Genomic DNA, 21493 nt, shown 5'->3' with positions numbered 1-21493 from the left:
GAAGAACTTGGCAAATGGCCAAGAAAAAAGAGTGGGAATATGGCGAGCTTCTAAGTGTAATAACGACAGAAATACGGAAAGAGGAACAACATGTTCGTTGGAAAGGAAGAAAGAAACCGAAAAGCTGGTGAACAGGGAGATACGAGAAGCGATCGCCGAACGACAGAAAAGTATCTCGAGAGCACAGGCAGCCAAAGAAGGCGCAGTTGCCACAGGATGAAGTAACGAGTAAATGGGAAATAAACCGGGAGAGAAAGTCTATGATTCAAATACTGGTGCAAGCCAAATTAAAAGGTGAAAGTGAACGTTGGTTGTCAGAAATACGTGAGAAAAAGAAGGCCGCACCTAGAATACTTTGGAACCACATAAAACTATTAGGCAGGAAGTCAACAACAATACAACAACATATCCTAGACGAAGATGAAAACAGACTGGAAGGAGAAGCCGCAGTAAATTACATCCGAAGAATAACAGCCGAATCTTTCCAAGCCTATGACGTTGTATTTGAAGAAGAAAAGAGCATGAAAGAGACCCAAGTGGAAAAGGAGCTGGTGCTGACAAATTTCAACTGGAAAAAAATGGAAGAGAAAATTCCTAAGCGCACAGCCACGGGGCTAGACGAGGTTCCCGTTAGGCTGATTAATGAACTAGGACCAAAAAGTAAGGAAGCTCTGGTGAAAGCAGTGGAAAAAACTTTAAAAGATAGACGAATACCAGACAGTTGGCAACAAAGTAGAATGAATTTAATTTATAAAGGTAAGGAGGAGAGAGATAGAATTCACTCGTATAGACCGTTGACCATTACATCGGTAATATACAGGGTAGCAATGCAGGCAATCAAATTAAAGCTTCAAGTATGGGCAGAGAATAATGGCGTTTTGGGAGAACTTCACAATGGCTTCAGAATAGGGGGGCGTTTATATGATAACTTATTTGTTCTTACTCAGTGTATTGAAATATCAAAAGTAGAAAGCAGACCATTATATGTTGCCTTTTTAGACATTACAAGAGCCTATGACAACGTAGACCACAACATTTTGTGGGATATTCTGGAAGGGAAAGGCTTACGTGACGATTGTCTACAGCTTTTGACAGAGATTTACCTAGAAAATACCGTTTGTGTTGAATGGGAAGGGATGAGAAGCGAGGAGAAAGTTCATATCAACAAGGGACTGAGGCAGGGGTGCCCTTTATCCCCACTGCTGTTTATGATGTACATGGTGAGGATGGAGAGGGCGCTAGAAGGAAGTAATATCGGGTTTACTCTCTCATACAAACAGGCGGGTACAGTCGCAGAGCAGCAGCTCCCAGGTTTATTTTATGCGAACCACATTGTTTTGCTAGCTAACAAGCAAAGTGATTTGCAATGTCTGGCTAATATCTGTGGACAGGAAGGCAACAATTTAGGTTTGAAATTTAGTGTTAGAAAACAAGGTGTTATGGTAATCAATGAAAACAGTGAACATACAGTGGCGATACAGGGCCAGGAAATACCTCGGGTAACAGAATATAAATACCTTGGTATATGGATAAACGAAGGCAATAGATATATGGAAACACAGGAAAAAGCAATAGCAGTGAAAGGGAAGAGAAATACAGCCATAATGAAGCACAGAGTGCTGTGAGGGATACAATAGGTACGAGGTACTCCGAGGTATGTGGAAAGGTGTAATGGTTCCAAAACTTACTTTTAGAAATGTGGTTTGCTTTAAATCGGGTACAATCAGGACTCGATGGGAACCAAAGGTCAGTGGAACGCCTCGCATTGGGCGCTCACGGGAAGACTACAAATGAAGCTGTGCAGGGTGATATGGGCTGGACTAGTTTTGAAGTGAGGGAAGCTCGCAGTAAAATTGAGCATCAAGAACGGCTGAGGAATATGGAAGAAAGTAAATGGGCTGGGAGAGTGTTCAGGTATCTGTACAGGAAAAACATTGATTTACAATGGAGGAAAAGAACTAGGAAGCTTACCAGCAAGTATGCGGCCTGTAGGGTGGGCAACACAGCAACAAAGAACGTCAAGCAGAAAGTCAGAGAGGCTGAAATAAGCTCATGGGTGGTGGCAATGGAAAAGAAACCTGCCATGAGTAACTACTTAAAAAAGGAAACCAGGAAAGAAACAATTTATGATAACTCAAGGGGAAGCTCATTACTTTCCAAAGCGAGATCGGGATGCCTTAGAACACGCACCTATAGAGCAAGCTATAAGAAGGAAGAAGGAGCATGTGCTTGCTGTGGTAAAGCTAGGGAAACTATGGAGCATGTTTTATTGGAATGTGAAGACATCTACCCAGCGGTCGATTTAAGCACCACTGGCCTCCTTGAAGCCCTTGGGTTCAGCGAGAGCAGTGGAAATGTAAACATGTCCACAATAGGGATTAGTTAGAGGTGATTGGAGTATTTTTGGAAGAAAAGTAGGGAAAGGACAAAAAACGGAGGCGTACAAAAGTAAAGTTTGCAATAGGGGATCAGAAAATTTGGTTGTGGGAGTTCTTAGCGCTTTTTTTTTTTTTTTTTCTAGTTTAAGCTAGGTAGGACATTAGGCAGTGCAATAGCACGAGCTTGGCGGCACAACCCACTGCCCCGTTCCAAAGGGGACGCTCTTAACATCCGTCCTCACGCGTGTGCAGCAGCTTTTTTGCAAAGTGTCCATTCAGTTACATCTTTCAGTGACCATTTACATGTAAGCAGTTACTCTATTTGTGAGACAAGCCGTATCAGGTGACGCAGTTTTGAGAACATGAATTTGGTGAACACTACAGCAGTATGCCCGAGGTCATGCCATGGAGCAGCTTTGCGAATGCACATGTTCAAGCAGGCAAACACAGGGTTTCAGCATTTGTTTCTACATTGAACTGAGGCAGGTATGTCTCAATAGTGAAGGCCTCTTAGTATGTGTAAAGAGCTGTAGAGTACACACTGAAGGTGCCAGGCCAGCTTGTTCTGTTTACTGTATCTATGCAACGGTAATAAAAGTTCAGAAGAAAGTAACATAAACGTAATAAATTACTTTGTCGCTAATAACGAAGTAATAAATTACTGGTTGTCAGTGATAATGCCAAAAAACAATTATTTTGAAGGTATCATTGCTCCACAATAGCAACAGGAGTACCAGACATGACGCAAATTGCCACAATTGTGTTTGCACAGCACAATCAGTGCACTGCTCTGACATTGGCAATTGTTGCAGAACAAATTAAGACTATAAAAAAGACATGGACAGGACAGGGAACACCATGAGTGCTGCTCTCTGTTTTGTTAGTGTTCTTTTTGGACTCTTTTAATTCATCTAATATCACGAACCAACTTGCCTAACAATATGTCTTGACATTTGCTGTCAGTTGCACAAAATGCCGACACCAAATGCATATCTGAGAAAATGAATGTCACCATTTAGTAACATTTAGACCAAATAGCTGAACCATAGGTTCAACTAAGATGGTGATACTGAAAAGCCCACCGAACAAACAACATTGCAGCTATGAAGGCATATATAGGTGACATATATACGTAGTTGAGTTCATAACTGCATAGTAGTGAACATATGCCCAGCGTCTGTCCCCATTCTAAGATATGATGCATTGTGAAAGTCAGCTTTAGGTGCACTTCAGGTTTAGGCATGTTTCGAGAACATTTATTTGGGTTTATGGTTCAGTTCCAGCCGAAATTCTGGTTCAGTACCCTCGTGCTGGTGTGTATAGCTGCGTACCGTGTACGGTGTCTTCCCTCATTGGACGTCAAGTAGTGTTGATTTATGTGCATGACACTGCTTTGATGAGGCCACGGTGCAAGTTAAGTTCGGTGTCTTCTATTTTAGATGCCTCAGCTTCACTGTTCACGTCCATCGTGCTGTTCATATTAAAGCTAATAGCTTTCTTAGACACTTTCACCCATTTTTGTGCTACGTCGGTATTAGGCACATCTGTGGACTGTGGTTCGACTCGCAAAAGAAAATGTTTGTTTGCACTCCTTTACTCTCTCTCTCTCTAGCTAGCTCACTCACTCACTCTTTCATCAACTCTTTTGCTTGTGCATTTGTGCAGGCTGTTTGCTTACATTGACCATAATCATCACTATTTTGGCAAAATTTTTTGTTATTGATGTTTTGCACTCTCTTTAACACACTCACTGAGGCAAGAGCCTTGGTGGGTCAGAGTGTTTGTTGCCGTTGAGTGGCTGTAAAAATACAGGTCTTTCCCATAGTGTGGAATCAATGTATTTACTAAAAATTTGTGTGTGTAAAAAGTTCTTGCTTCTAACTGCAAACACACTGGCCCCATCTCTCTGAAAACCTAGAAAGATGTCAAGGTGTGACTTACCAGTGGGTCGTTGCACACAAAAATGGGGGCTTCAAAGAGTGCTGCTTCAGGGAATGCATTAACTGCGCACTCAAACTTTCTCAAGCCAGCTTTATTCCTATCTGCACATTGAGCTCATGCATGTGCATAGATTATTTGCTATTCTCCAACAGAGCAATATTGATTAACAATCTGATGAAAACTTTTCTGTCCTGCTCATATCAGCAAAGCTAACATTGTTGTCTTTACAAGAGAAAGTCGGGTAGATTGACTGTCGTTTTTCAACAAAGCCATGTCGATGAACAGCATCACAAAAACTTCCTCTTGTGCTAGTGACTTCAGTGACGGTGGCATTCTTGGCTTGGAAAAAATCATCTTGTAGAAGTCTCTTCTCTGCTTATGATAGAGTGCACCTAATATCCAACTGGGATATGATATCTGCTTACAAAAGAAAGCTATGAATGTTTTTCAAGCCTTGGTAAGATATTTGTGAAGTTCTGAACGAGAGCTAACATATCAGGTCTTCATATTTTTCATTATGTGCTGCCAAATTCATGCATACCTCCTATAGGAATGAACTATGCTGCAAATACTGTGGCACCGAGTCTTTCTTTGATAATGTCCATGCATGTCTCTCCTTCCTCACTTCTCATTTTTCCTGAGCATTTTCCCTGCTCTTTGCAGCTGTTTAGAAAAACAGCTTGCTGCTGGCATGCCAGTTTTGTGCAGACTGACATAGATGCAATTTTGACATTAGACATTGCCTGCCGATAATTGGCCTCTCATAACTTCTAATTGCCTGGAGCCTTTTGATATATGAACAGGTGCCCACTCTCATCAAGTGGGGCTACAACTTGGTATTATGTTGATCGCTATGTTTTTGCATACGTTTTGTGCATGCTGCGATGAAAAACATACAATATTAAGCACTCTGGAGGGGTCACATCTGTGCCATTGGTTGCTGCATGTGCCGTCTTTGGCACTCAGTTTTATATTTTACCAGTGTGCGCGTTGAAGGGGAATGTGTAGTGTTTAGTTTTGTCACATAAAAGTAGTGTACTGCAGTGGCTGAGTGTTGTGTAATTTTTAACTGTTGAATGTATCATCATCATCATTATCATCATCACCATAATTTATTCTTGCTGAGGACCTCAGTGCACAACGTAAAGTGCGATATACAAAAAAATGAAAAGGCACCAAAGTGAGACGTCACAGGCCTGCAAGTATCACTCCCGAAATCAAAAGCCCTGAACTCACAGTTACATGAAAAGGAGCTACAAAAATGATTAAGGAATTGATTTTAAGTGCATGATAACATGTATGGACAGTTTAATGGAGGAAGCAAAACTACACTGTTTCGAAAAGGAACAGGAAACGGGCACTGAACTGCCAGTAAAAAATATATGTTTTACATATATGTGTCGCTTTTGGCAAGTTGTAGCTACATGTACATGTTGTAAATACAGTAAAAACTGCATAACAAATCATTCCTAGCTTTACTGGCTCTTGATTTTTGTATTCTACAGTATACATTCTAGAATGCCAGAAGCTTACTAATTCTGGAGGCTTCATAAACATTCTTATCATGAGTAAATCTCTTGAAGTACAAAAATTTGTAATGAAAAAACTGCTTTGAGAAATAGCATCAAGTTTTGTGAAGATCGAGCCCTTTTTCTGTACGTGAAACTCGATGCGCTTGTTAAAATTGTGGCTCTGTAATACTATATTTCTTGTCATGCAATAATGTATGCAAACATCTCAAGGGATTGAGCTGTATCAGTCTGCTTAAACTTGTGATTTGGTCAGCCATGCTTTCCTTTCACAGTATCTTATGAAAAGGGACTCGTAGGACCTTAAGTTTCTGTTCTTCTGCGGCTCTTTCTTTATTGTACTTGTTGCAGATAGTTTGGTCTGTTTGGGGATCTGTGATCACTTTCTTATTTGTTCTACTCTGGAACGGGGCCTGAAGTTAGCCATTGTTTGGGTCATTTTTGTCTGTGGTCCCACCACTCTTAATAGTGGTTTCTCAGCAGTTTAATGGCTCTCACCTCAATGCTTCATGATGTTTAAACACATGGATGGGAGTATCATTTTGCTTGAGGCATGATGTAATAGACCATGCAGGCTGCTGCTTTAGCGGTGAGGATAAACTTTGGTAGATGTTCAATACAAGAGCACAATTACTGTTGGTGCGCTTAGTGATGGAAATATTGTGCTTTATTACATTTCTATGCTTGTACAAATGACCTCATCAAATTGACCTATCTGTCTACCATAATTAAACTTCCATTATGACTGCATGATGCACCTTTTAGGGGCTCCCATTCAGTCTCATTTAAATCGTGAACTTTAATGGGCAAGGCCATGGCCAGGGGACAGTCGTAGATTTATAGTTTCCTAAGCTTGCTTACAATAGTGGTAATTTTTGTCATGTAATGTACTCTATCATGGAAAGCTACATCAGGATGCACTGCTTAGCACCTGTATTGCCACATTAGGCAAAGAGCAGATGACATACTTGAGCAATGATAACAAGGGCAACCAAGTGCTTGCTCTATTTCTTCTTTCTTCTGTTTCTCTTGCATGTTCTGGCTACTGCAATGTGGCATGTTTGCATGCAGCAAGCGAATCTGGCGTGAGGCTTGTGTCCACATTGCAACAGCTTTATCTCTGTTGCTCTACGTTTGCCGATCAGGCGATGTGATGAGTGGAACATCCGTGATACACGAATGGAACTGTCCACGTCTGTGTTGTTGCTGTTTTTTGCTTGTGCCTCTTGCATTTTCATGCTACGCAGTTACGCCCAGCTGATGCAGTACACATTTAAGCTTGCACAATTCAAAACTGCTAATAAATTTTAAAAAATAATAAAAACGTGGCTGCTGTATGACCTGAAAGCTCCGTCTGGGTTAATTCATTCCGCTCTATAGCATAAACATTTGATTTGTTGAAAAGTGATTACAAAGGTTGGGGTGCAGATATTTTACCTATACATTCAGACCAGAATAAACTGCACTCTGCATCAAAAGTTTATAGACGATGGGACCTGAGAAAATTGAATTTCCGAACAGACTGTGGCCATAACCAATAGAACCATATGACACTATGCTCTTAGCATATGCATACTAGCACAGGCTGGAAATGGATGCCAGGCTAACGAAATGTTCAAATTTTTTTCGGAAGTCACAGAATTTATAAACTTTTGTTGACTATTGTACCTCACTTTAGGAAGTTAGAAGTTATCTTGCTGTATCTAACTTGATGACAACATTTGACTTTGGACAACAGAAAACATTGTAACTTTCTACTCATCTGCAAAAATGTATACACAGAGGAAATTGAAAACTTCTTTCTTAAGCTGTAATAGGCATTTTGCTTTGGTATATTTTGCTGTATTGCATAGCAGCTGAATGACTCCATATAATTTACCCTTGTTAATGAGGAGTGAAGGCAACATATCTTCTTTATAGTGCGGAAGGTCTAGGAGCACCTTCCTTACCCGCCATGGTTGCGCAGTGGCTATGGTGTTGTTAGGCTGCTGAGCACGAGGTCGCGGGATCGAATCCCGGCCACGGCAGCTGTATTTCGATGGGGACGAAATGCGAAAACACCCGTGTACTCAGATTGAGGTGCACGTTAAAAAAACCCAGGTGGTCGAAATTTCCGGAGTCCTCCACTATGGTGTGCCTCATAATCAGAGAGGGGTTTTGGCACGTAAAGCCCTATAATTTAATTTTTTTTTAAGCACCTTCCTTGCTCCCTAATATCTGTGTACTAAGTAATTGGCCTTTTGTGTCGAATTACTAAAATTACACTAATAAAAAATAACAGTGCCCCGATAAAAGGTTTATTTTGTACAGCAGTATTCTCCCTTATCATTATTGTTGTTGAAATATTTTTCTAAACCTCCTTAAGTAAGTGTCATCTGTATTCTGTAAGCATTATCTTGAAGCAAATTTTTTTCTTTTTTCAATTCTTGCTATACATATGTTTCACCTTCAAATTAGATGTCTGTATTGGCAGACAAGTGAAGCATACCCTTTCATTATCACCCATGCAGTTAGGTGGTGTAACAATAGTGCTTTATCCCCATGTTTAACAGACCACTACTGCAGGGCTGTATTAGTGATTCCCTAAAACAATTCCAATTCTGTATGAATGCATTTTGTGCTAAGGGAAGTCTTTTGGAGTTGATAATACAACTTTAAGTGCTTTGCAATAATCCAGTAATATACAACAGATTTTGGATTTTGCATCTCTGCCAGTTACGCTGATCATTCTGCACATGTCACCCCTATTAATCTTACCTAGAATAGTCATGTGACATCGCTTAGTCAAGTCATCTCATTGGCTTTTCATTTGAATTCACCAGCGGTAGATATGTACACAAGCGTATGATTACATTGGACAAGTTTTATGCCAGTATGTCAAACCTCAAAATGCACGCAGAGTTGCGTTGACTAGGATTGTAAAAGAAAGGACGAGAGAGTCGATGCACAAGGCTGGTAGCAAGTAGTACAATCTTAAAACAACCATGCTGTTCAATATGCAAAACACTGGCATAACGTGGCAAAGCATGTGTAAAAAGCAAAGCACCATGCTACTGCAAATGATGGCGACAACCAGCTGATATGGAGTGTGGGGAGCAAATGGTTTGATCTGAAATCTGGAGCACTGGTGCGACATGTTAGTTGCTAAATTATCGGAAACGTGGAGCTGGATAATGAAAAAGAAAGACAGGAGCAAAGCATGCATTTTAAGATAACATTGTTTCTTGTTTAAGTTCTGTTTTCACTGTGTTGTATGTTCTGATGAAATTTTAGTGAATAAGGTATCGCTTAATGAGGGAATTTTATCATGGGGTGTACTGATGTCAAATCAGCCTTAGCAACACTGTGGACTATAGAGGGCTATCAATATTAAATCAGCCATAGGCTATTGTACTTGTAAGCTGAGCACAAAAGCACCAGTTTGATTCCCAGTCATGGTGACCACATTATCATAATTGATATGAAAGAAAAAAAATGTTTGCATGCTGCCCCCACTTAAGGCATCTTTCCCACCCAAGGTGTTGCTTTTATGAGATTAAGACTATGCATATTTTTGTTTGTTCTTCTCGGCTGTGCAGACCATGTGGAACCTGCCTGTCTTACTACTGGGCATCTCGAGTGCAATCGTCGCTGTCGTGCAGTGCGCCCCCCAGAAAGCTATCTCCGTCACATTGGACTCTAAATGGAGCAACACACCTCTTCACCTAGAAGCCAGGTGAGTGGTCTCGACATTGATTTCACTTCAGCTCTGCTTTATTACCGGTCTCACAGGGTCTCTCCCTCTCTTTCTGTTCTTTTTTTGGCAGTCTGCTTTTTATGTTATCTCCTTGTCACTGTGTCAAGTGGATTAGGCAACATATTACACTCAGTCTGCTTGCTGCAATGATAAGCATAGCGTCAAAATACATAAAAAGAAAAGGTCGGGTCTTCATTTCCTAAGTAATCTGGCTGCTTCAGTATTTTCCTTTTTTAGCCAGTGGAGTGTTGTCCAGAAAAAGAAGGGCAGAAAAACTTATGTAATAATATTTGACACAAGGCTTGGCAGTGCCCCGATTAACTTTTCGTCACAGCCACACTTGTGAATTTTTCTCTCCGGAAACGCTTTATGTTGAAATGCTGATACTATTCTTCAAAGAAAGACTGTCTTTCCGAATGATCTTTTTTCTTTTAATCTTGAAGTTTTCTAGCACTTACCGGAAACATAGATGCTGTAGTACAATGCCAAGGTTCTGTTGCATTAATTTAAAAAGCACATTTTTTTACCCTACCTCATGTATAGATTAGCATGAGGCTATGGAACGGCTATCAGTTATAACTTAGTGCTCACAAATGCTTCACCTTTGTCACTCATATTAATATAAGGAAGCAAACTAGAAGCCTCTGTGCCATGCCATTGTGCTGTTCCGATGCTGTCATTAATGCTCCATGCATTCCTTTTTAGCACAACTATGCAAACATTTATTTCTGCCTACTGTGCCAAAAATATGATTTCATTTGAGAGCTTATTTATCATAAGTTATGTGAGCTGCTCGGATTTATTATGCACTGATGGTTTTGTAGAGCGGAAATATGTTAGTTGGTCCGTGGCAGACGGAATAGGACTAATAGTTGTGGGCATCGTATCAACCATTTAGTCACTTGTTTGACATATTGTGTACACCTGGTCGCAAGCACTTAGAGACAGTGAACTTCACAAAACAGAATTTTCTTGCAACCTTAGAGTCCCTAGGCATCGGTCAAGGTATGAAACAGGCTGGCTGTGGGACAAGCTATACTGGAAAAAGAATTAAAATGAAGTAAACAATTTTAAATCGCCTTACACATTCAGAACACTCATGGCTTACATATGCTGCTAGTTTGTGCTGTCTTGTTCCTTTTCACGTAGTGTTGTTTCTTTTTTCTCATTGTTCTCATTGAGCAGAAAAGAAAACATATATGTATATATATTTGTTCTTTCTTTCTTTAGTGAATTCTTTGCCGAGGAAAGTAGTGACTACTTCTGGCGTTATGTGAATGACTTTCAACAACTGGACCTTGCTGCATTCTCTAACAGTAAGTCATATCATTGTTTACTTTCACCCACAAGTGTATAACGTTTTTGCATGTCAACATTGTGAACATTTCATGCCTTACTGCTTCCTCATTTGCATGTTCATTTCCTTCTGCTTAGTAGCTTGTTTGGGAAGCCTTCATGTCATGTTCAGTGGGTTTCACCTAAAGGAATTTAGATTTCTTTTTCTTGTTTCGCATGGGACATTCAGGATGCTGTTTTAGAATGTGTGCAATTTCATATTTGGAATGTAAAACTGCGCAGAAAGACAGAACACCAGTTAAAGAAGGACACAGACACGGCGCTGATTCACAACAAGGTTTATTCCTCACAACCGCGCAATATATACTTGTGCAGTCTATATAACAAAAGAAGGAAATAACAATGGAAAAAAATGAATAAAATTAATATGTCAGACACCGTCACTGTAAGCCATACAGATGCTTCCTTCTGAGTCTGCGAACTCAAACGTTGTAAAGTGGGCCATTGCGAAATCTTGTGATACACATGCCTTGTGAAAGCCTTGCCATCACAAGATTTTGTTCAGCTTTAAGAAGCAGACTGAACGCCTCTGAAAGGCTGAATTCCCTTTTTATGTTGTGACCACACTCACTGAGTGCCTGCCGAAGGAAACACAAATGAGCCCCGAGACACTCACTCAAGCTCGTCAAAATTGCAACAAGGGGCGAGACGATTCCGTACATTCACGGTGTGTCCCACAACCTCAAACGAATCGCTGGGAGATGTATTGTGTGGACTTGGTTGTTTTTTCCACATCTGAAAGGCTGGATAGGTTGTACGGGGCAGTAAACCCACGTCCTGAAGAAGACCAAGCTTGCAGGATGAAGCACTGCAGTAATTTTGTACCTTTCACTGAAGGGGTGGTGCATTCCGTACCCCTGGCTTGCGGCAAGTGGTACATCGGCACAAATATGCTGTTGTCTGAATGAGCGGCTAAGGGAGCACGCCTACAGCGTATCCTCAACGACATCTGGCCACCTTGGTATTCACTGCTGAGACAGCAGCTGCGTGCCAGACTTTCAGCATTGTGACGTTGTAAAACGTCACCAGGACCAGCTGACACGTGAAATTCTCGAGGCTTTGGAAATGGCTGCACTAGGCAACATGTGTATTAGCAGGCCTTTCATTGCTTTATCTAACAAAGAAATTTATTTTCTTGTTTCTTGACTTTGCATGTTTGTGCACACACTCTGTACGACTTACAGTGATTGTGTCTGATAGACTATTCCTTTTATTAATTTTTTTCATTCTTATTTCCTTCTTTTGTCATAGACCGCACAAGTATATATTGCGCGGTTGTGACGAATAAACCTTGTGAGTCAGTGCCATGTCTGTCTCCTTTTAGTGGTGTTCTGTCTTTCACATTGTTTTGCATTTTAAGTATGTCATACCACCTTGCCAAAGCATCTAATTTATCAATTAAGTATACTGGCATTTATGTTCTGTGTGCCTGTCAGAACTGTTATTCAGCATATAAAGAAACAAAATGAAACAGTGAATACATGAAACAGGACATGGAACACAGCACAGTGCTCTGTTTGCTGTGTGCCTCATTTCAATCCTTTACCATTTAATTTCACACTAAGAGCAGTGAATTTAAGAGGGAATGATGAACAGCAACTTGTTTGATGTGTATCCTTGATAACACTGTTATGTGCTATTGCTCGTGTAGCCAATAAGGTGCACTAACTCACGTAAACCCGTTTTCTTGAACTGTCATGTGTTGAGCTCATTTAGTCTTATTTAACATTGTGTTACGATTAATCTATTAATTATGATAGTGCAGGAGGTAAGCTAATTCATTAACAATAGCCATGTTTGTGTGCAACTGTTTAATGTCAAGATGATAGCTACAGTGCATGTCTTGTAGACAGAGATTCAAATAGCTTAACTCCAGAGAACACTTTATAATAGATTTTTCTTTTTTTTCTCTCTTCTTTTCTTTTCTTGCTGGAAACATTAGGTTAGGTAATGTTGAGCAGTAATAGAAAGCCAAATTACTCAGTTAAACTCTTTTGCTGGAGATGTGCTCTAAGAATGGCTTGTTGAGTTAAACAATGCTTCTGGTGCAGTATATAACTAAGCATTCGAGGGGTGCTGGTGCTACAGCCAGACAGCTTCATAAACAAAAGAGGTATCAAAAAGGAAGTCAGATTGTCACAGATCGTCAGTTTTGCAAGGACAAGGTCAATGCTTTATTCACGCCCACTCGGCACTTCCTGTGGCACCAGAGAGGGGACGCCAGTTCACTGCTCATTTGCGGCAACTTCCTGCACAGAGTTTGGCAGCTTATCTCCTGCTCCTTTTTCTGTCTGCAGAGAGGTTGTTTAGATTTAGAGGTTATTGAAACTAAACACTCATGCGGACATGCAAAGTTCATTTTGTGAGTTCTTGAGGCGCTGCTTACAGAGATTTGCACATTTGCACAGCAGTTTGCTGAAAGAGACTTCATTCTTTAACCCAGCCCCCCTCCCCCTTCCCCCAAGTCAAAGCTGTACTCATCCCGACACTTTGTGCCGATATGGCCAAAGACGAATCATACTAATACACAGTACACTTTGCCTTACTTGGCTGTAATGAGTCATGCGTGTCAACTTGTTCCAATGATAACTGCTGGCTTTGGCACCCACTTAATTTTGTGGTTCACATTTATTTTGCTGTCGTAAATATTATTGCAGGCATTTGTGTCCTTTGAGAAAAGCTATCTGCTGATGTGCTACTCATTCTTTACATTGATTACAAGGGATAAACCACACATTTAATTTTTCTTTTTTATGAAACCATTGTGTGTGAAAAGGTGGCAAGGTAAAAAAAAATAATGGGAAATTTTATGCTATTTTCACAATATGAACTAGGGCGTTAAAGGGTTTAGACAAACTTGATGTGTTGGCAGCATGTTACTTCTAAAAGATTTTTATGGTGCATGTTGTAACTGCTGCACGCACTGGGTAGATTTTGGAATAAGAGAAGTTGGTACATATGCACACACGCATTCATGCAGCTGTGTGTGTGTGGTTGCCTGCAGTGATGACTGGTGGTTTGTTACTAAGCATTGCTTTATGCTAAGCACTATGCAAGACTTGTTTGCATTATGGCACCTCTTGTCTAATGTATAAAACTGAGAAACAGAGAAATCGTTAGTTGATTTTGAATAGCATGTTTGGACTTGTGTTTTACTTTTACTACCCAGTGTGAAAATGAGCTGCACAATAAAAACCCAATTGCTGAAGCTCTACTTACTGCTGTGTGACACATTGACACTGGAAATTCTAGTAGTGAACGAAATGAGCAAGGATAACTACCCTTCCAGCTTATTTTGCTGTACAAATGTTTTAACTTGTTTAGTTAAAAGACTGCATTTGTTTGATTGCTGTTGGCTTCAAAGTTTTCATCCCCTAGGCTACACAGCAATCATTTAGTTTTTTTGTTTTGTTTTTTTACCTAACTGGACCATTTCCAAAATTTGTAGTGACCTCTAACACCAAGGTCACAGAGCATACACTTTGCTGTGTCGTTGGAAAGCATATGTTTTGGAATCACTTGCACTAAGCGACACTGAAATAGCTGGTGCATTTTTGTAGTGTCATTTGAGCTCATTCGATAGCTGCAGTTACGCTAGTTCTGTCGTCAATGGTTGAGGAAGACTCTATCCCCATCCCGTCCCTAGACGACGGACTTTTCACAGTGGTGTCTATTGCCCTAAATGATTTGCAAATGTCTAAGTCGGCTGCCATGCAAGGCTGTTTTTTAACCAAAAACTCTCAACAGACTACATCTTTTTTTACATAAGTACTGTTGCCTTCTCTCATCCACACCCACGAACTAACCCTCCACCCCCCTTCCCTTAGGGAGGAAGCATAAGATAGAGGCTTTCAGAGAAAAACTGCAAACATTTCATGTCATAGTTCCCCCACACCCGGCACCTGGTCACAGAGAGGCAATGTATTGTTGCCATTGCATAGAATTTGCTGCCGCTGAACCCTTGTAATGTGGAGGAGATTACAGGGCTTAGCAGTAGCAAAGGCAAAGCTGATGAATGGAACAATACTTTGTTCTACTAGTACGAGGTCAAGAGTATTTCGGTTGGAAAATACCTTTCTCGCACATGCTCAGAAATATTTCTGAAAGTGGCCCATTATTCGTTAAAGGAGTTGTGTTGATGAATTGTTTATAATCCATGCTGACTTTTCCTTAATAGCACTAGTATTGCCAGTCACTACTTCACCAAGAGGTTGGGTCTTTCTGTTATAGCCCACATACTAAGAGTGTTCTTTGCCTCTAAACTTCTCTCTGGTTGAGTACACATGTTCCCATTAAATTAAATCTGTCGTTTTGTGCTAGCCAACTTGTTGAAATACGTATTTGAAGAACTTCACATGTAGTCTTTCTTAGTTGCTTCCTTGCACTCATTAACACAAAAAAATTGTTATATCAAACATTTGAACTCTTGCAATGAACAGCACTCTAGCAAAAATGACAGAAAGTTGACGTGCCGGTTTGTTTACCTGCCTTTATTCCTGTGATACTGAAGAGGTGTCAGCAAAAGAAAGGGTTTGATTAGCTTGTGGCATCTTTTCTTTGTTGTGTATTCTTTAGCTTATTTTGATGTTGCCTTGTCGTCAGTGGTGACGTTAGACTGGTGAAGGTACACCATGCAGCTGTTGCCAGCGCAAAATGGAGTGCTTGTTTTTGCCCTGGCAGTCCTCTGACCTAGTTTTTCAGGCAGCTTCAGAGGGTGGTCATGGAACAGCAATACCCCATTGTATTATTTTAACGCATGTGACAGGTGTGATCGTCACTCTGTGGGGCACGGCATTGTAGCTGCCACCTTTGTTTTTGTGCCCCGCTGTGAGCTTTGTTGCGTCACGTGTTGTGGAAGGCTTCCTCTCTACTGCCCCTGCTTTGCGCTTACGTGAGCAGCATCAACAGATGTTGGGCATCTTAACACCTAGAGACCACAGTAAAAGTGAGTAAAGCCAACAAATTCGGTTTGAATCAGAGAGCAAACGGGTGTAGACGACATTCTAATTGGCATTAAGAGAAAAAACATGAAGCTGGGCAAGTCATGTAATGCACAGGTTAGATAACTGGTGGCCGATTAGGGTTACAGAATGGGTGCCAAGAGAAGTGAAGCACTGTCGAGGATGGTAGAAAACTAGGTGGGGCGATGAAATTAAGAAATTTGCGGGCGCTAGTTGGAATCTGTTCGCACAGGACAGGGGTAATTGGAGATTGTAGGGAGAGGCTTTCATCCTGCAGTGGACATAAAATAGGATGATGATGATGATGATGATGATGATGATGATGATGATGATGATGATGATGCCAAAAAGAATACTGCATGCATTTGGCTTCACATTGTAGCTGTAAATGGCTACCAGGTATGTTCCCAGTTTTTTTTTTACTTGGGCTTTGTTAAATTAAGCCATGTTTCAAGCTACACTTTATTGTTTTAAGCTTGGTTACAGCTTTCATAAAGAAATACATTGACTTTTACGAACCAGCCACTATTTTACATGAAATTCTGCTGCTTAAATGTTGTACAAAGCCTTCTGTAATAAAGTCTCTGCATTGGCTCTGAATAGTTGCCTGCAAGGCATCAGAAACTGCACTGCCTTCTGTCACCTTATCTTCGACATTGTGAATTGCGTTTCAGTGTCTTAAAATATTTAATTATTGTGTCACTAGATTTTTCATAGCACTGACTGAATTTCAGTTTTTGACATCACTGACAGTATTAAGTGACGTTTCTCACTCCTCTCTACAGCACTTAGATACACTGTCAGCCATTCTTTCAAGTTAAAAGATACAAACAAAAGTAAAAAGAATGTCAGCTTCCTGGGGAAAGAAGGGGAGGCAGAAGGAAGTGGTTGCAGCACAATGCAGTACATGACCATCAAAGCTTGCCAAGTTGTCAGGTTAGATCTGGTAATTGGGCCAAAGTATAGCTATGAATGTAATGATGCATGATATGGTGTAAGGGGAGCATAGTAATTGTATTGATTTCAAGGAAGCTCTTTTTCTGTGTGGCCTGCCCTTGACTCGTTGGCTGAATGGCAACTTGCCAGACACACACGTCTCACTCTTCGGCACAGTTGGCTGTAGTATTTTGCGTGTTGTGTAAGGTCCGGGAAGCTGCCTATCGAACATGTAGCCTATTTTTGGCATGGCTCTTTCTACACCAGTGTGTTTATCTCTTCATATCTTGTCTCTTGCCATAGAACAGCCGGAACCCATCTCTCATTTTTAATGCATGTTTATGTTGGTCATACTATTTGTTGCTGTAGCTTTTAATCGGCACGTTCATTATTAAGCATATTTCTTTTATTCTATATCTTGCAGTATTTCCTTAGGAGGAAGCTTTAGCTTATGGGCTCCTGTCTAAATACCTGGTAATAGAGAAACTGTTTGTCTCGGCAACCACTGCACCAAATTTGATGACGTTTGTTGCATTTAAAAAAAAACATTTAGAAACAAGTGACTGTAGGAAGCAGGTTTTTTTTATTTAGGCCATCGATTTTTCAATATATAATGTTGAAAAGTGAAAATTTTCAAAAAGACAATGCTATCAAGTTTAGAACTCTAACTCAGCAATCAAAGAAATATTTCACACTTCTGTACACAGTACCTAATAATACAACTAAAGTAGGCAAAATTGATGTATTATACCACACCTCTTAAGGTGGGAGGCCCCATTCAAAAATAAATTTTCCTGCACAAGACTTATCTTTTGTGTTTTTTTACATTTTATGTATGCCCAAATATTCAGAAACATGTTGCAGAAAAACTGTCTTCCTGTCATCATTAGTTTGAGAGTTACAGTGAGTTTTCCAACCCATACCCTTGTCTTACGAAGCTGAAACTACATTGCATTGGTTGCAAAAGTCGGTACTATTTCTTTTACGTAAATTATATTCAAAATACTGTTTTTATTTTATGTTGTCGACGAGCAGTCATGCGAACAAAAGGAGACTCAAGTGAATCCCTATTTGTTGTGTTTGACGTCTTTCACGTGGTTGGAAACATTTGTCAATGTTTTTTCAAAATGAAATATTGCTCCACCTCATGTTATGCAAATTTGATAACTGTTTTCTGAATGAATATATTAAAATGAAATTTTTCACACTCATTCCTCACATAGAGATGTGTGCAACAAATTAGGACAATTAGGACAAAGGAAGCTGATGCAATACTTTGAATTTACAGCTCATTTTGCTAATAAATTTTGTCCAAGTGGGCAATTTTTTTCACTTTGCTTCGTCTTTCAAACCTTACTTCCTTAATTTTTATCGCATTAAATTTATCCTACTTTATTGCACAGGTTCTACAATTAGCTACATAAATGCCAAAGCTTTGCTAATTCAGCAATTCATTAGTTACTTATCATTGCTGGCGCAACTAACACTTTTTAAACTCATTTTATGACAAAAATTGCCTTCCGGAAAATAAAATGATCCATATTTTGCACTTTATATAGTTGGGTAGTGTAAATTAGACATCCTCATTCAGAAGAAAGTGTTTTGTCAATCTTAGCTATTGATTTAAAAGCTTTTTTTTTTTCTTTTGTGGCCTCTCACCTTCAATATGCCACTATTTTGTGAGTGGGAGTTTAGCAAAACCCTTTTAAGCAATGTAACCAAGTCATCTAAGCTGTAAATTCATATATCAGATTTGTTCGCTTTAGATGCTCTAATAGACACAGTTCACAGAACTGTGATGTTTGTTTCTAGGCAGAAGTACAGATTGGCTCACTGCTAAACAACCTGCTTAATAGTAATGAATCACGTGCTGAGTGATGGTATCGAACCTGGGTTTCTCGGTGCAGCAGCCCGATGCTCTAACCGAAATTGCACATATACTTTTATTGTGCCGATACCAACTAACTCTTCAGATGATCGCCATGTGTGTTGCATTGCATAGGTCATGTGCTCAACAGCACATGTGGGCGCCGATTTTCTTTCGCCAAGGACGCAGGAGGGAAATGGCCAAATTTTAGCATTTGATTCACCGCTTCACAAAAACTTTGCCTCACTCAGATTCCAAGAGGTGCGTTGGATCTGTATACTATCTTTTCTTTCCCCAATTATCTCTCTCTCTCTTTCAATTTTTATTACTGCGAAGGTTGTTAAACTGTAGCTTTTTGTTTGCTTTGAGAGGCAGTGTCCTCTCTTTTTTTTTCATTTTTTGTTTATGAGGTGTAGATGACAACACAGCTCAGCCTCACACACATTTACATTCAGAAAGCAATAAGAAAAAAGATAACAAGCTGATTATTTATTTATGAGGCATTATACATACAAACAGTGAAAAATGTGTCAGTGTGCTACTGGTGACACTTTCCATGAAGGAATGCAACTATCTAACCAAAGTGGTGAAGTACTGGTGGGTCATATTCATCATCAGTCACAGTGGTACTCACTGGTGGATCAAAGGGAAGGAGGGAGGGGGAGCTTACCATTTGGGGAACTGCCCCAGGACATACCAACACTTCAGAGCTGACAGAATTGAGCATGCAGTGAGTCATTCCCCTATTCTCTGCATTTTTTGGTGAGGGCCCCTCTGCATCCACTCCTGTTGTGCGTCACCAGTGCCTGTAGGCTCTAACATGGATGCTCGGGCACTTCCAGTGCTTATGAAATGCATTATGCGAAACAGCGCCAAGAAACACTTCAGCGAGGAAAGGGAAACATAAATGTTCATTTAAACTGATGCTTTACTCGAAGAGACTGATACAGTCACTTATCTATTGTGTATTTTAGTACATATTTAACAAAACGAAAATCAGATAGTTTGTATATGTTTTGGTTCTTTTATTGTTGTATTCTTGCCCCTTGCTCATGCACTTGCTTATGTGCACATGAGGCTGCTCACCACTTTGGTTAGATAGTTGCATTCCTTCATGGAAAGTGTCACCAGCAGCACACTGACACATTTTTTCATTGTTTGTATGTATAATGCCTCATAAATAAATAATCAGCTTGTTATCTTTTTCTTATTGCTTTCTGAATGTAAATGTGTGAGGCTGAGCTATGTTGTCGTGGTGCTCATGCTTACCTGTGTGTATGCCTTTAAATAGAGTTAGACTCTTCTTCGCCTCGTATCATGACAGTCGTGCCACTTTGTCAAGCAGCCTGGTAGCTGAAGCACTAGCAGGCAGCTGTCAATGTATTGCGGAAGTTGGGGTGGGGGGGGGGGGGGAGGGGAGTTATGAGCAAAAGTTCAAGGGCTGACCTAGTGCATAGGCTGTGCAACACTTTCTCGTCTATGGCATCTCTGCAGGCCACTCAGGCATACAGAAAAGCAAAGAAGGGCATTGGGCTAGTCAAGTTAATGGTACAAGGTGGCTGATACTAAGACCAGTGTAATAATTGGGAGGAAGAAGCAAAACAACTTAGTATTCGGATCCTTCATGGCATTCATTGGCTGAAGCACCTGCCCAATTGGCAGTTTGCATTTCACTGACCAGCCATGAAAAGACCACATAAAAAGATATTCGCTTCTGGTTCCATTGACTAACTTTGTATGTGCTACTAGAAAAATTGTGCACATGTTCAAAGAAGTTGGACTCCTTGATATATTTCCTTGTGTTTGGTTGTTATCCAAGAAGCACAAAAGAAAGTTCCGCAGCATGTTACAATCATGTAACATGTGAAGGTGAAAGCCTGCTGCACATGTGGTAATGCATTGAGTTATATGATCAGAGGGGTCAGGCTTCTTGCAAGACATAACGAGCTGTAGTGTGGAGTAAACATATGGTGCTCTAGGTTGACCTCATCGACACATGCAAGCACCTAATGCTCTACCTAAAGGTTCTTTCATTCTTTCTTTCGTTCTCTGTCTCCTTCCATATTTCTTTCTTTCTTGTTTTGTTCTTTTGCTCTTTCTTTTGTTTTTTCATTCATATTCAGCCATTGCATCTTTGCTTGCTTACGGGAAACATGAGCCATTCCTGATGATATTTTTTGCATCACTGGACTAGAGAGGCCACTTTTTTCGGGTATGAGCCATTGCAATGAGCCACTGAAGCCTTTCACCTTAAAAATGCAACAGTGCATATGCTTTCTTGCAGGATGGCTGAAAAGCTTCTATGGAGGCAGCTATAGTTATACTTCCATTAGTTTGTTTTGCAAGACGTAAAAAATTTGTTTAAATTATCAAACCTTGATTATAAAGAAGAGGAAAAAACATTATTGCGCTTTATTGGACTTTTGTACACTTTGGAATGAAAATAGAAATTGAATGAACCAACAATGAATTGACAGAGGCCCAGTGCATATTCTTAACTGCATGAGTATGCATGCTATTTATTGTTTTTATTATTGTCATTCTTTCTTTCACTGGATCTGTCGGGTTAATTTGTGTCCCCTCTAAACCAATAATGAACAATGCTGAATAATGCCCCGGCAAAGCAGCCAAGCATGACAGCTGCAGTTATCCTTTGGTGCATGGTATTCAGCCCCCTCTCAGCACTTGCTCTCAATGCCGCAAATAAGCAGAAGCAGTGGCTTTTAAGCAGCACTTGTGTCGACGGTTTTGCACAGCAGTTACATGTCCGGGACTTGCGCTTCTGCAGT

General features: G+C 40.3%; 1 protein-coding gene across 6 annotated transcripts in view; it reads left to right on the top strand.

Annotated features, from left to right (window-relative positions):
* Uggt (UDP-glucose-glycoprotein glucosyltransferase) overlaps positions 1-21493 on the top strand; it is a 183484-nt gene that overhangs the window by 8252 nt on the left and 153739 nt on the right. For all 6 annotated transcript variants that reach the window (XM_050187367.2, XM_050187370.3, XM_050187369.3 and 3 more), the window contains exons 2-3: positions 9427-9563; positions 10815-10900. In XM_050187367.2, coding sequence (XP_050043324.1) covers positions 9430-9563; positions 10815-10900 — 220 coding nt within the window. In that variant the 5' untranslated portion in view covers positions 9427-9429. The remainder of the gene's footprint in view (positions 1-9426; positions 9564-10814; positions 10901-21493) is intronic.

Source organism: Dermacentor andersoni, chromosome 2, assembly GCF_023375885.2.
Source record: "Dermacentor andersoni chromosome 2, qqDerAnde1_hic_scaffold, whole genome shotgun sequence".
Lineage (NCBI taxonomy): Eukaryota > Metazoa > Arthropoda > Arachnida > Ixodida > Ixodidae > Dermacentor > Dermacentor andersoni.
Note: the sequence above shows the minus strand (reverse complement) of the source record. Positions and strands in the feature narration are given on the sequence as shown.